Consider the following 14424-nt stretch of genomic DNA (forward strand, 5'->3'; position numbering starts at 1 on the left):
CAGACACAGACACAGGAACAGACACAGGAACAGGCACAGACACAGGAACAGACACAGGAACAGGCACAGACACAGGAACAGGCACAGACACAGGAACAGACACAGGAACAGAAACAGACACAGGAACAGACACAGGAACAGACACAGGAACAGGCACAGACACAGGAACAGGCACAGACACAGGAACAGACACAGACACAGGAACAGACACAGGAACAGACACATGAACAGGCACAGACACGGGAACAGGAACAGACACAGGAACAGACACAGGAACAGACACAGGAACAGGCACAGACACAGGAACAGGCACAGGAACAGACACAGGAACAGGAACAGACACAGGAACAGGCACAGGAACAGGCACAGACACAGACACAGGAACAGGCACATGCACAGACACAGGAACAGGCACAGACACAGGAACAGGCACAGGAACAGGCACAGACACAGGAACAGGCACAGACACAGGAACAGGCACAGGCACAGACACAGGAACAGGAACAGACACAGGAACAGACACGGGAACAGACACAGACACGGGAACAGACACAGGAACAGGCACAGGAACAGGCACAGACACAGGAACAGACACAGGCACAGACACAGGAACAGACACAGACACAGGCACAGACACAGGAACAGACACAGGAACAGGCACAGACACGGGAACAGGAACAGACACAGGAACAGACACAGGAACAGACACAGGAACAGGCACAGACACAGGAACAGGCACAGGAACAGACACAGGAACAGACACAGGAACAGACACAGGAACAGACACATGAACAGGCACAGACACGGGAACAGGAACAGACACAGGAACAGACACAGGCACAGACACAGGAACAGGCACAGACACAGGAACAGGCACAGGAACAGACACAGGAACAGGAACAGACACAGGAACAGACACGGGAACAGACACAGACACAGGAACAGACACGGGAACAGACACAGGAACAGACACGGGAACAGACACAGGAACAGGCACAGGAACAGGCACAGACACAGGAACAGGCACAGACACAGGCACAGACACAGACACAGGAACAGGCACAGACACTGGAACAGACACAGGAACAGACACAGGAACAGACACAGGAACAGGAACAGACACAGGAACAGGCACAGGAACAGGCACAGACACAGGAACAGGCACATGCACAGACACAGGAACAGGCACAGACACAGGAACAGGCACAGGAACAGGCACAGACACAGGCACAGACACAGGAACAGGCACAGGAACAGACACAGGAACAGGAACAGACACAGGAACAGACACGGGAACAGACACAGACACAGGAACAGACACGGGAACAGACACAGGAACAGGCACAGGAACAGACACAGGAACAGGCACAGACACAGACACAGGAACAGACACAGGAACAGACACTGGAACAGACACAGGAACAGACACAGACACAGGAACAGACACAGGAACAGGCACAGGCACAGACACAGGAACAGGAACAGACACAGGAACAGACACAGGAACAGGAACAGACACAGGAACAGACACAGACACAGGAACAGACACAGGAACAGGCACAGACACAGGAACAGGCACAGACACAGGAACAGGCACAGACACAGGAACAGGAACAGGCACAGGAACAGGCACAGACACAGGAACAGACACAGGAACAGGCACAGGCACAGACACAGGAACAGGCACAGACACAGGAACAGGCACAGACACAGGAACAGGCACAGACACAGGAACAGGCACAGACACAGGAACAGGCACAGACACAGGAACAGGAACAGGCACAGGAACAGACACAGGAACAGGTTCCATTTGGGACACATCCAGACAGTGGTTTTACATTGAGGTTTGAGAGAATTCGTGGGCACCCCATTGTGAGATTTGAATGGACCTTGTCCAATTACCTTTGTTGAAATCATAGAAAACAATGTTCCTCCCAACCATGTTGTATCAAGATAAGAGACAGGCAAAAACCACTGAGCTCATTTGACATTTGCACACCTTCATGACATTTCACACTGCATGTTGTTGAATGAGACTGCACGGAAGAATCCATAGTAGAGATAGATAAATCCTCAATGGGATGATCAATGAATGATCTCTAAATCATCCATATTTAATTTGCATCACATGTTGATATTGTATTTTATCAATTGAACAATCCTCCTCTTGTGATTGGGTTAACAACAAAAATAATAATGTTATTGCTAAGCCATTAGCTACTTTCGGTGGTGGGCTGTATGTGGCAATGCCGCTCTCCATGATGCTGGAATGTTGTAGATTACAATCGGATGCACACTCCATCTAGATTTTATCAAATCATTAGTTCATACTCAAATTGGTGAAATAAACATTTGTGCCAAACATAAATAATACAAATGAGTCATGCGGAATGATTTTTCGCCTATTTAAATTCAATGAAATACTGTAGCTGTTCCAGAATGAAATCTAATGATTCACACAGGGAGGATGATCTCACATAAAATGCTGCCCTCTAGTGTTAGAGAGCAGTCAATGCATGCCCTCTCGTGGTTGGTGGTTAGCGGTTGACGTGCCTATGAAACAGCCAATCGAGAAGCAGAGCACCGTAACGTGATCTATTGTATATTTACACATTTCCTGTTTTCCTAAGCGAGCAGATCTGTCAATGAAACGCTGATTATTCTGGTAATTTCCTTGGATGACATGTTACATTTGTGTAGGTTTTATCATAATTTACAAAACACCTTTTGAAATGGGCTGTCGTAAACTCAATGATGATTAGCGAGCTGATGCTGCATTGCTAGTTAGCTAACCCAGCGTAGCAGGCGTAAAATACATTAACGTTAGGTACTAGCTGCTGGGTTGTATCGCTAGTTAGCAAGCTAAGCTAGCTAGCAAAAAACGACCGAGTTGTAAAACAAATATCTATGCTGATATGTTTTTTTCCAACTCTTCACAGTGAAGGCAGTGGTCCCTTTATTGATACAAGTCCATGTAAAGTCTCGTGTGTTCCCCTTTGGCCTGGATATGTGCTCGCTAGGTAACGTTAGGTGTCTCGAGATGAATATTCGCCACAGAAACGTTAGCAATGTAAACATTGGAATGGACAGCTAAAAGTCTACAGTATTCTGGAGCAACGTTTTGCTCTCGATTACGTCTTTCAACCACTTCTCCCTGAACCTCGTTTGCCCTGGCCTGTGTGTCAGCCTGTTCGACTCCACTAGAAAGTACACCTCCACGGGCAAAGTCTGAGGTTTGATCTTGGAAATCACAATGACAAAGTAGACACAGGCAGTCGCCTTGGGGATCGGGGTGCGTCGGGTGGGGATGCTCCATTGTGCCCGGTAGTGGTACTGTTTGTGAAACTCGTGATCCGTCTCCTGGAGGAATACTAGGCTAAAAAGCCAGCTGGTGTGCACCTCCCATGTGTGGATGTACTCCTCGATTCGCAGTTTCCCCAGTTCAATTGTAAAGTCCTTGCAAGTGATCCATTCGATGTTTCTAAACTCGTATTCGGTGGAGTCTTCCACCTCTTGCTGGTGGCCGAGGGCACCGCGTGCGTTCTCCAGTACATTTTTCACGATTTCAGATGCTCTCAAGCTTAGGTTTGATGAAGGCCGCTCATCCATCTTGTTTCTCTTCGTATATCAAAACTTACTTTGAGAAAGTATTTGGAAACCCGTAGATATCATAAGTTTACTACACTGGAAAACGAATGTTGTTGTTTTGAAGGGTTTCCATGGCTACCATGGAACAGAAGGAACATCCGGGTAATTGATAGGGTTTGAATGGCCAACCAGTGCTATCTATTTTTTTTGTGTGGGCCAATACCTTTGTTCATTCTAATGAGGGGCTGTTTCGCTCCATTGTGGTTTTACTTTAGACTAAATGGTATGTTTATTTAGCTAGATTTTGCACAAAGTCCTCTGACATCCATTAGCTTTCTTTCTCGGATATTCTAGGAGGCAGCTTCATTCCTAGATGACCTGTGCTGGACCAGAGCCAAGAGGACTGACCCAGTCTCCAGAGCTTGTCCTAACTGAACACAGACCACACAAGTGAAGGAGATGACCCATCAAGGCCTATTCCTGTATCAGCACTGGCACAAGCAAAGGCTGTAGTCCAGTCATACCATTTGAACTATCTCCTGTCTCTGGTGTGAGCTGACGCATGTCGCGGATCAGGAGCACGCTCAACACTGTTACTAAAGCAGTAAGCGGCAGCGACCTCCTCTCCAAGATATCCCGCCTTAAGCCCAGTGCCGCAGCCGCCCATGCAGAGAAGGTACCGGCCGAAGCGGAGCCTCCGACTCCAACCCCGGCAGCTAGTGACGCTTCAGCTGCTGCAATAGCCATGAAGCCACAAGAGCAGGACCAGACAGTAGGACAGAACAATGGAGAGGAGGGGAAGGAGAAGGAGAATCAGGCTTTAGAGAAACCCTTCATGGCCAACGTCAAGCCCAAACATAGCCTCGCTGCGTCAGTGGCTATATCCACCGCTAGCTCCTCGTCAGCCATGGCCAAGCAGACGTTACAGCTGTTTCAACCAGAGGCCCTGTCCACCAACATGGACGAGACATACAGCACCCTGTCTCAACATGTCAACGACTACTTCGGGAGTAGTAGTAGTCTATCAACAGGAGATGACAAGAAGCCTCACCATCTAAATGACCATGCTCAAGCATCCACGTCCTCCAAGCCTGCTCTCAATCAACGCTACCGGAGTACTAAGAGGGGGGACCACATCCCCGGTTCAGTACCTGTGGCAGCTGAGACCAAGGCTATCCAGGGCGAGGCTGCTACCCCACCACCGACTCCTCCCCTGGAGGAGGTTAGCCCAACCTCGGGGGTTCCCACCCGAGAGAGCCCTGCCACAGACAGTACTTCCTCTGACCCAGTCACCCATACCTCCACTCCTACCCCCACCCTAACACCCTCTAAAAAAGGGGGGTTTGGGCGGTATCTGTCCGACCCTCGCCCCAATGTTCAGGCATTCTTTGGCAGCTACATAGCACCCTTGGTACCTAGTAAGTTCAGAGCTGACCCCAAGAGCGTCACAGCAGCAGTTAAAGAGAAGACCTCTGAGAAGACCATGGAGGAGGCTGTGAGGATGCCTGGAGAGAAGAAGACCACTGAGGTGGCTATGAGGAAGCCTGGAGAGAAGATAGAGACTGAGGAGGAGAAGAACGCTGAAGAGGGGGCCAAGAAACTACTGCTGAGCCAGAGAGAGAAGGTACTGAAACTGATTCATATACATTAATGATTCTCTGCCATGTGAATGAATTAAAATGAACTTTTAATACCCTGTCAGTTTGAAGTTCATGTTCAATGATCTGGGACAGAGGGAAAACATTACACACAATGCTTACCTTATATCTAATTTTGATATTCATTTTTAAAAAAGGATCCTGGATATGTTCTGTGCCCTCCCATCCCAGATCATAGCCCGGGTGAGTATGGACAACAGGACCAGAGCCTTGGTGCAGGGCATCCAGAAAGCCACAGACATGAATATCCACACCAGCCGTGTGGAGGAGCTTAGCCTACATCTACTGGAGTACCCTGAGACACGCGGCGTGGCCGTCAAGGTGTGGGGCTGTTTTTGGAGACAATGTCAACTTCAATCCTTGTAGATATACTGTGGGTATATTTACATTCATATAGCAGAAGCTCTCATAGACCAACTTCCAATCAGTGCAATCAACTAAGGTAGGTACATGTAGAAGTGTGTGAATTTGCTGAAGTGAACCTCCACCTGTCTCCCTTACCCCCCCCCAGGAGAGGGTGATCCCGTGCCTGTTGCGTCTGAGGCAGACCAGAGACCCCAGGCTCCAGGCTGCAGTGAGAGAGGCCCTGGCCCTGGTGGGATACACAGACCCTGTGAAGGGCCAGGGTATACGGATCCTGGCCATCGATGGAGGGGGGACCAGGGGACTGGTAGCCCTGCAGACCCTACACAAACTGCAGACCCTGACGGGCAAACCCATCTACCAGTTGTTTGACTACATCTGTGGGGTCAGCACAGGTAGGCTGTTTCACCATGCTGTGTTTTCTACAACACTACTAGAGCTGGTTTCCCAGACAGATCAGGCCTAGTCCTGGCAACATAACCCATTGAGCATTCTTTTTAGGCCAAGACTAGGTTTCATGTATGTCTGAGAAACCAGTCACCTATGTTTAATGAAAGGCACTATACAGTCCAGTCTTAAAATCAAAAAGTCAGGGCCTCCCAAGTGGCGCAGCACTTGAGGCGTCATTACAGACCGGCCATGACTGGGAGACCCATGAGGCGACGCACAATTGGCCCAGCGTCGTCCGGTTTAGGGGAGGGTTTGGGCCGGCCGGGATGTCCTTGTCCCATCGCGCTCTAGCGACTCCTGTGGCGGGCTGGGAGCATGCACGCTGACACGGTCGCCAGCTGTACGGTGTTTCCTCTGACACGTTGGTGAGGTTGGCTTCCGGGTTAAGCGAGCTGTGCGTCAAGAAGCAGTATGGCTTGGCGGGGCGTGTTTCGGAGGACGCATGGCTCTCAACCTTCGTCTCTCCCAAGTCCGTACTGGAGTTGTCGCGATGGGACAAGACTGTAACTACCAATTGGATATCACGACATTGGGGAGAATAATTTAAAAAGTAAATCTGAAAGTCCTGTTTGGCACGTGGCATCCTAACACGATGAACCCCTACCTAACACGATGAACCCCTACCTAACACGATGAACCCCTACCTAACACGATGAACCCCTACCTAACACGATGAACCCCTACCTAACACGATGAACCCCTACCTAACACGATGAACCCCTACCTAACACGATGAACCCCTACCTAACACGATGAACCCCTACCTAACACGATGAACCCCTACCTACGCAGGTGCGATCCTGGCCTTCATGTTGGGGGTGTTCCAGATTCCTCTGGATGATTGTGAGGAACTCTACAGGAAGCTGGGTTCTGATGTGTTCAAACAGAACGTCATCGTGGGAACCGTCAAGATGGGCTGGAGCCACGCCTTCTACGACAGCCAGATCTGGGAGAACATCCTCAAGTGAGTACAGTACCCTGCTGCTCCGTCTAGGATACTGTCATGTCAGTACCCTGCTGCTCCGTCTAGGATACTGTCATGTCAGTACCCTGCTGCTCCGTCTAGTATACTGTCATGTCAGTACCCTGCTGCTCCGTCTAGGATACTGTCATGTCAGTACCCTGCTGCTCCGTCTAGTATACTGTCATGTCAGTACCCTGCTGCTCCGTCTAGTATACTGTCATGTCAGTACCCTGCTGCTCCGTCTAGTATACTGTCATGTCAGTACCCTGCTGCTCCGTCTAGTATACTGTCATGTCAGTACCCTGCTGCTCCGTCTAGTATACTGTCATGTCAGTACCCTGCTGCTCCGTCTAGGATACTGTCATGTCAGTACCCTGCTGCTCCGTCTAGTATACTGTCATGTCAGTACCCTGCTGCTCCGTCTAGTATACTGTCATGTCAGTACCCTGCTGCTCCGTCTAGTATACTGTCATGTCAGTACCCTGCTGCTCCGTCTAGTATACTGTCATGTCAGTACCCTGCTGCTCCGTCTAGGATACTGTCATGTCAGTACCCTGCTGCTCCGTCTAGTATACTGTCATGTCAGTACCCTGCTGCTCCGTCTAGTATACTGTCATGTCAGTACCCTGCTGCTCCGTCTAGTATACTGTCATGTCAGTACCCTGCTGCTCCGTCTAGGATACTGTCATGTCAGTACCCTGCTGCTCCGTCTAGGATACTGTCATGTCAGTACCCTGCTGCTCCGTCTAGTATACTGTCATGTCAGTACCCTGCTGCTCCGTCTAGTATACTGTCATGTCAGTACCCTGCTGCTCCGTCTAGTATACTGTCATGTCAGTACCCTGCTGCTCCGTCTAGTATACTGTCATGTCAGTACCCTGCTGCTCCGTCTAGGATACTGTCATGTCAGTACCCTGCTGCTCCGTCTAGTATACTGTCATGTCAGTACCCTGCTGCTCCGTCTAGGATACTGTCATGTCAGTACCCTGCTGCTCCGTCTAGGATACTGTCATGTCAGTACCCTGCTGCTCCGTCTAGGATACTGTCATGTCAGTACCCTGCTGCTCCGTCTAGGATACTGTCATGTCAGTACCCTGCTGCTCCGTCTAGTATACTGTCATGTCAGTACCCTGCTGCTCCGTCTAGGATACTGTCATGTCAGTACCCTGCTGCTCCGTCTAGGATACTGTCATGTCAGTACCCTGCTGCTCCGTCTAGGATACTGTCATGTCAGTACCCTGCTGCTCCGTCTAGTATACTGTCATGTCAGTACCCTGCTGCTCCGTCTAGGATACTGTCATGTCAGTACCCTGCTGCTCCGTCTAGGATACTGTCATGTCAGTACCCTGCTGCTCCGTCTAGGATACTGTCATGTCAGTACCCTGCTGCTCCGTCTAGGATACTGTCATGTCAGTACCCTGCTGCTCCGTCTAGTATACTGTCATGTCAGTACCCTGCTGCTCCGTCTAGTATACTGTCATGTCAGTACCCTGCTGCTCCGTCTAGTATACTGTCATGTCAGTACCCTGCTGCTCCGTCTAGTATACTGTCATGTCAGTACCCTGCTGCTCCGTCTAGTATACTGTCATGTCAGTACCCTGCTGCTCCGTCTAGTATACTGTCATGTCAGTACCCTGCTGCTCCGTCTAGTATACTGTCATGTCAGTACCCTGCTGCTCCGTCTAGGATACTGTCATGTCAGTACCCTGCTGCTCCGTCTAGTATACTGTCATGTCAGTACCCTGCTGCTCCGTCTAGTATACTGTCATGTCAGTACCCTGCTGCTCCGTCTAGGATACTGTCATGTCAGTACCCTGCTGCTCCGTCTAGGATACTGTCATGTCAGTACCCTGCTGCTCCGTCTAGTATACTGTCATGTCAGTACCCTGCTGCTCCGTCTAGTATACTGTCATGTCAGTACCCTGCTGCTCCGTCTAGGATACTGTCATGTCAGTACCCTGCTGCTCCGTCTAGGATACTGTCATGTCAGTACCCTGCTGCTCCGTCTAGGATACTGTCATGTCAGTACCCTGCTGCTCCGTCTAGTATACTGTCATGTCAGTACCCTGCTGCTCCGTCTAGGATACTGTCATGTCAGTACCCTGCTGCTCCGTCTAGGATACTGTCATGTCAGTAGCCTGCTGCTCCGTCTAGGATACTGTCATGTCAGTACCCTGCTGCTCCGTCTAGTATACTGTCATGTCAGTACCCTGCTGCTCCGTCTAGGATACTGTCATGTCAGTACCCTGCTGCTCCGTCTAGGATACTGTCATGTCAGTACCCTGCTGCTCCGTCTAGGATACTGTCATGTCAGTACCCTGCTGCTCCGTCTAGGATACTGTCATGTCAGTACCCTGCTGCTCCGTCTAGTATACTGTCATGTCAGTACCCTGCTGCTCCGTCTAGGATACTGTCATGTCAGTACCCTGCTGCTCCGTCTAGGATACTGTCATGTCAGTACCCTGCTGCTCCGTCTAGGATACTGTCATGTCAGTACCCTGCTGCTCCGTCTAGGATACTGTCATGTCAGTACCCTGCTGCTCCGTCTAGGATACTGTCATGTCAGTACCCTGCTGCTCCGTCTAGGATACTGTCATGTCAGTACCCTGCTGCTCCGTCTAGTATACTGTCATGTCAGTACCCTGCTGCTCCGTCTAGGATACTGTCATGTCAGTACCCTGCTGCTCCGTCTAGTATACTGTCATGTCAGTACCCTGCTGCTCCGTCTAGTATACTGTCATGTCAGTACCCTGCTGCTCCGTCTAGGATACTGTCATGTCAGTACCCTGCTGCTCCGTCTAGGATACTGTCATGTCAGTACCCTGCTGCTCCGTCTAGGATACTGTCATGTCAGTACCCTGCTGCTCCGTCTAGGATACTGTCATGTCAGTACCCTGCTGCTCCGTCTAGGATACTGTCATGTCAGTACCCTGCTGCTCCGTCTAGGATACTGTCATGTCAGTACCCTGCTGCTCCGTCTAGTATACTGTCATGTCAGTACCCTGCTGCTCCGTCTAGGATACTGTCATGTCAGTACCCTGCTGCTCCGTCTAGGATACTGTCATGTCAGTACCCTGCTGCTCCGTCTAGGATACTGTCATGTCAGTACCCTGCTGCTCCGTCTAGTATACTGTCATGTCAGTACCCTGCTGCTCCGTCTAGGATACTGTCATGTCAGTACCCTGCTGCTCCGTCTAGTATACTGTCATGTCAGTACCCTGCTGCTCCGTCTAGGATACTGTCATGTCAGTACCCTGCTGCTCCGTCTAGGATACTGTCATGTCAGTACCCTGCTGCTCCGTCTAGGATACTGTCATGTCAGTACCCTGCTGCTCCGTCTAGGATACTGTCATGTCAGTATATAATTTTGTCGGATTTGATAATGAAGTGGTGACTGTTTTGTGTGTAACAGGGAGAGAATGGGAGAAGGCCTCATGGTCGAGACAGCCCGGGATCCAAAATGCCCAAAGGTAAGATTTGATCTATACATCACTTTAAACAACCATATGCTTCCACAGGGAACAAAGACTTAATAAACTCCCTATAGAGGGGATGGCTGACAACGTCACCAAAATGATAGGTACGCATCGATACGGCCGGAAGGCCTGCGTTGTTACGATCCTGGACGGTCAGATAGCAACAAGGACCAGAAGCTGCATGTAGGGAATCCTAGGTTACTCATTTAGTCTCATTGTGTCTTGTTCTTGATAACATGTCTTGTTTTCAGGGGTTTTGACTCATGTCATGTCAATGCTAATATGGATAAAATTCGCTAGCTAGCTAACTAACAACTGTAACGACGCTTTTAAGAGACAACAAGTGCTCATTGTGCAAATGTATTTCTGTTGATGGGAGACTAAATATAGTTTATGTTGTTAACAATCTAAGCCAACCTGTCGGTTTTGTTGCTAAACAACCAACCCATCCATTCTCTCATGAACACGTCTTCATTTAGTTCATGCCTCTGTTCCTCCTCCAGGTGTCAGCAGTGAGCACCATAGTGAACAGGGGTCTACCTCTGAAGGCCTATGTGTTCAGGAACTACAGCCTGCTACCAGGGGTCAGGTCCCACTACATAGGAGACTGTAAACACAAGATGTGGCAGGCCATCAGAGCCTCCTCTGCCGCCCCAGGGTACTTCCAGGAGTATACACTGGGAAAAGACCTGCACCAGGTAACCAATTCATCTGTCTCTGGATGTGTAGCTTTAGTACTCTCTCTACCTCAACCCCTCTCAAATCATCTGTCTCTGGATGTGTAGCTTTAGTACTCTCTCTACCTCAACACCTCTCAATTCATCTGTCTCTGGATGTGTAGCTTTAGTACTCTCTCTACCTCAACCCCTCTCAAATCATCTGTCTCTGGATGTGTAGCTTTAGTACTCTCTCTACCTCAACCCCTCTCAAATCATCTGTCTCTGGATGTGTAGCTTTAGTACTCTCTTTTTCTCTAGCTCAACCCCTCTCAATTCATCTGTCTCTGGATGTGTAGCTTTAGTACTCTCTCTACCTCAACCCCTCTCAATTCATCTGTCTCTGGATGTGTAGCTTTAGTACTCTCTCTACCTCAACCCCTCTCAATTCATCTGTCTCTGGATGTGTAGCTTTAGTACTCTCTCTACCTCAACCCCTCTCAAATCATCTGTCTCTGGATGTGTAGCTTTAGTACTCTCTCTACCTCAACCCCTCTCAATTCATCTGTCTCTGTATGTGTAGCTTTAGTACTCTCTCTACCTCAACCCCTCTCAATTCATCTGTCTCTGGATGTGTAGCTTTAGTACTCTCTTTCTCTACCTCAACACCTCTCAATTCATCTGTCTCTGGATGTGTAGCTTTAGTACTCTCTCTACCTCAACCCCTCTCAATTCATCTGTCTCTGGATGTGTAGCTTTAGTACTCTCTCTACCTCAACCCCTCTCAATTCATCTGTCTCTGGATGTGTAGCTTTAGTACTCTCTCTTCTCTTTCTCTAGCTCAACCCCTCTCAATTCCATTTCAATTCAAATTTAAGGGGCTTCGTTGTCATGGGAAACTTATGTATACATTGCCAAAGCAAGTGAAATAGATAATAAACCAAAGTGAAATGAACAATAAAAAATAAACAGTAAACATTACACTCACAAAAGTTCCAAAAGAATAAAGACATTTGTCTATATACAGTGTTGTAACGATGTGGAAATAGTTAAAGTACAAAAGGGAAAATAAATAAATATGGGTTGTATTTACAATGGTGTTTGTTCTTCACTGGTTGACCTTTTGGCAACAGGTCACAAATCTTGCTGCTGTGATGTCACACTGTGGTGTTTCACCCAATAGATATGGGAGTTTATCAAAATTGGATTTGTTTTCAAATTCTTTGTGGATCTGTGTAATCTGAGAGAAATATGTGTCTCTAATATGGTCATACATTTGGCAGGAGGTTAGGAAGTGCATCTCAGTTTCCACCTCATTTTGTGGGCAGTGTGCACACTTCTCTTGAGAGCCACATCTGCCTACGGCGACCTTTCTCAATAGCAAGGCTATGCTCACTGAGTCTGTACATAGTCAAAGCTTTCCTTAAGTTTGGGTCAGTCACAGTGGTCAGGTATTCTGCCACTGTGTACTCTCTGTTTAGGGCCAAATATCATTCTAGTTTGCTCTGTTTTTTTGTTAATTCTTTCCAGTGTATCAAGTAATTATCTTCTTGTTCTCTCATGATTTGGTTGGGTCTAATCCTGTTACTGTCCTGGGGCTCTGTGGGGTCTGATTGTGAACAGAACTCTCACTTCAAACACACACATGAAAGACTGAGCCCCCCGTGATGGAGAAGGGTTCCTGTAGGTGCTGCTGTCTGTAGGGGAATGGGAGGAGACAGAGAATATCTGATGGAGAGCCAACCCTCTGTCAGGTTGTACCTCAACAGCCTGTTTGTTTGTCAGACTTTTCCAGCTAAACAAAATGGTATTTGACCTGTGTAATTTGGATGCCACTCCGTTGACCTGCTTTAGATTTGTTTGGTTGTAGACTGTACACCTGCGTCATAGATCGAAGGCTATTTCCTGGATGTTAGTTGGTTTCAGGAAGTAGGAAATCAGAGCTAACTGCAAAGCAAGCTCTCTTCTCAGAGCCTTAGAATATTCACTGGTTGCCATGGAGATTTCTATCTACCCGACCAAGTGGGTTTGGGCCTCCCTCCATCCCTCCATCTGGGCAGAGCCCTCACACAGCCGTTCTTTAACCTTTACCCAGTGTGAAAGGAGAGGTAGCTGCCTGCCTGCCTGCCCTACAGTCCCTTTGATCAGCCATTCACAATGGAGCACTGCCCTGCCACACACACTCCCATCATTTATTGATATTTAAACACGTACCGCACACACACGCCACAGGGTTAGTCGGTGTGAGATCTGTGTGTGTGTGGAGAGAGATGGATGATTTGGTGACATGCTTTATTTACTGTGTGCCACTGTGTTTTGGCCCTGTTTCCCTCGTTTCAAAAGCTTCACAACAGACCAAAGAGGAGAGTGTAGACTAGAGATGTATTCAAAGTCCGCAGCTCTTGACTCGCCTCTTCAGAGAGCTGCGTTGTTTTGGGAGTTTTCTCTGCTGTTCAATGGACATATTTAGTTGTTTTAATGTGCCAGTAATCATTTGAATCCTTAGTTTGTCATGAGACTTGGAGGTTATCTTGGATGAAGCTCCTTTTGATCATTGAACTTCCTGCTTCAACATTCTGATAAGGCTAAGTCCATTTCATGACACAGGGCTTTCATTATCATAATGTCCCTTCAGCTCTCTCTCTTCTCTGACAATGCTACATACCCAGTGGACAGGCCTAACTAATATGCTATTACATAGTCAATAGACTCTTATCACTAATCCCTTTGTGTGTGTGTGTGTGTGTGTGTGTGTGTGTGTGTGTGTGTGTGTGTGTGTGTGTGTGTGTGTGTGTGTGTGTGTGTGTGTGTGTGTGTGTGTGTGTGTGTGTGTGTGTGTGTGTGTGTGGATTAAAATGTAAGTAGCAGCTGTAGCTCTTGGCTGAGAAAGCGGTTGACAGCTGAACTCCCTCTGCTCTCAGTCAGTCCGGATGGAGATGCCCGTCCATAATAAATCAGTGTTTTAAAGGGGAATGAAAACACTAGGCTTTAGAACACCAGCTAACTGCTCTGAAATGTACTCAGTCCATGACCTCTGCATGCATTAATAAGATACATTTGCTGGTGTCAAACCATATATGAAAACATGATACATATTTTGAAAGCTGAGAAACAGCCCTTTCAAATGATATGAGAAATTGGCACCACAGCCATCAAATGGTAATCAGTCAAGAAAACACACGTTTCTTTCCCAAACAACTGCCACACAACTTCCTAATGAAGATGGAGAAAAACTTAAGGCATATTGAGTGTTCCGTGTTCTGTAAGGA

At 48.2% G+C, this 14424-nt stretch overlaps 2 protein-coding genes across 3 annotated transcripts in view; one reads left to right on the top strand and one right to left on the bottom strand.

Annotated features, from left to right (window-relative positions):
• Positions 1–2391: 2391 nt before the first annotated feature.
• akap14 (A-kinase anchoring protein 14) lies at positions 2392–3713 on the bottom strand. Its single transcript, XM_014188011.2, has one exon. The coding sequence runs from the start codon at positions 3607–3609 to the stop codon at positions 3091–3093; it is 519 nt and encodes a 172-aa protein (XP_014043486.1). The 5' UTR covers positions 3610–3713; the 3' UTR covers positions 2392–3090.
• LOC106596742 (calcium-independent phospholipase A2-gamma) overlaps positions 2573–14424 on the top strand; it is a 33508-nt gene continuing 21656 nt past the window's right edge. Inside the window, exons 1-7 of one of the 2 annotated variants that reach the window (XM_045700297.1) lie at positions 2573–2665; positions 3943–5212; positions 5418–5567; positions 5758–6004; positions 6852–7023; positions 10436–10493; positions 11003–11197. In XM_045700297.1, the coding sequence (XP_045556253.1) occupies positions 4151–5212; positions 5418–5567; positions 5758–6004; positions 6852–7023; positions 10436–10493; positions 11003–11197 (1884 nt within the window). In that variant the 5' untranslated portion in view covers positions 2573–2665; positions 3943–4150. Of the gene's footprint in view, positions 2697–3942; positions 5213–5417; positions 5568–5757; positions 6005–6851; positions 7024–10435; positions 10494–11002; positions 11198–14424 lie in introns of both variants that reach the window. The other variant, XM_045700298.1, reaches the window with a different exon arrangement.

Source organism: Salmo salar, chromosome ssa17 (assembly GCF_905237065.1).
Source record: "Salmo salar chromosome ssa17, Ssal_v3.1, whole genome shotgun sequence".
NCBI lineage: Eukaryota > Metazoa > Chordata > Actinopteri > Salmoniformes > Salmonidae > Salmo > Salmo salar.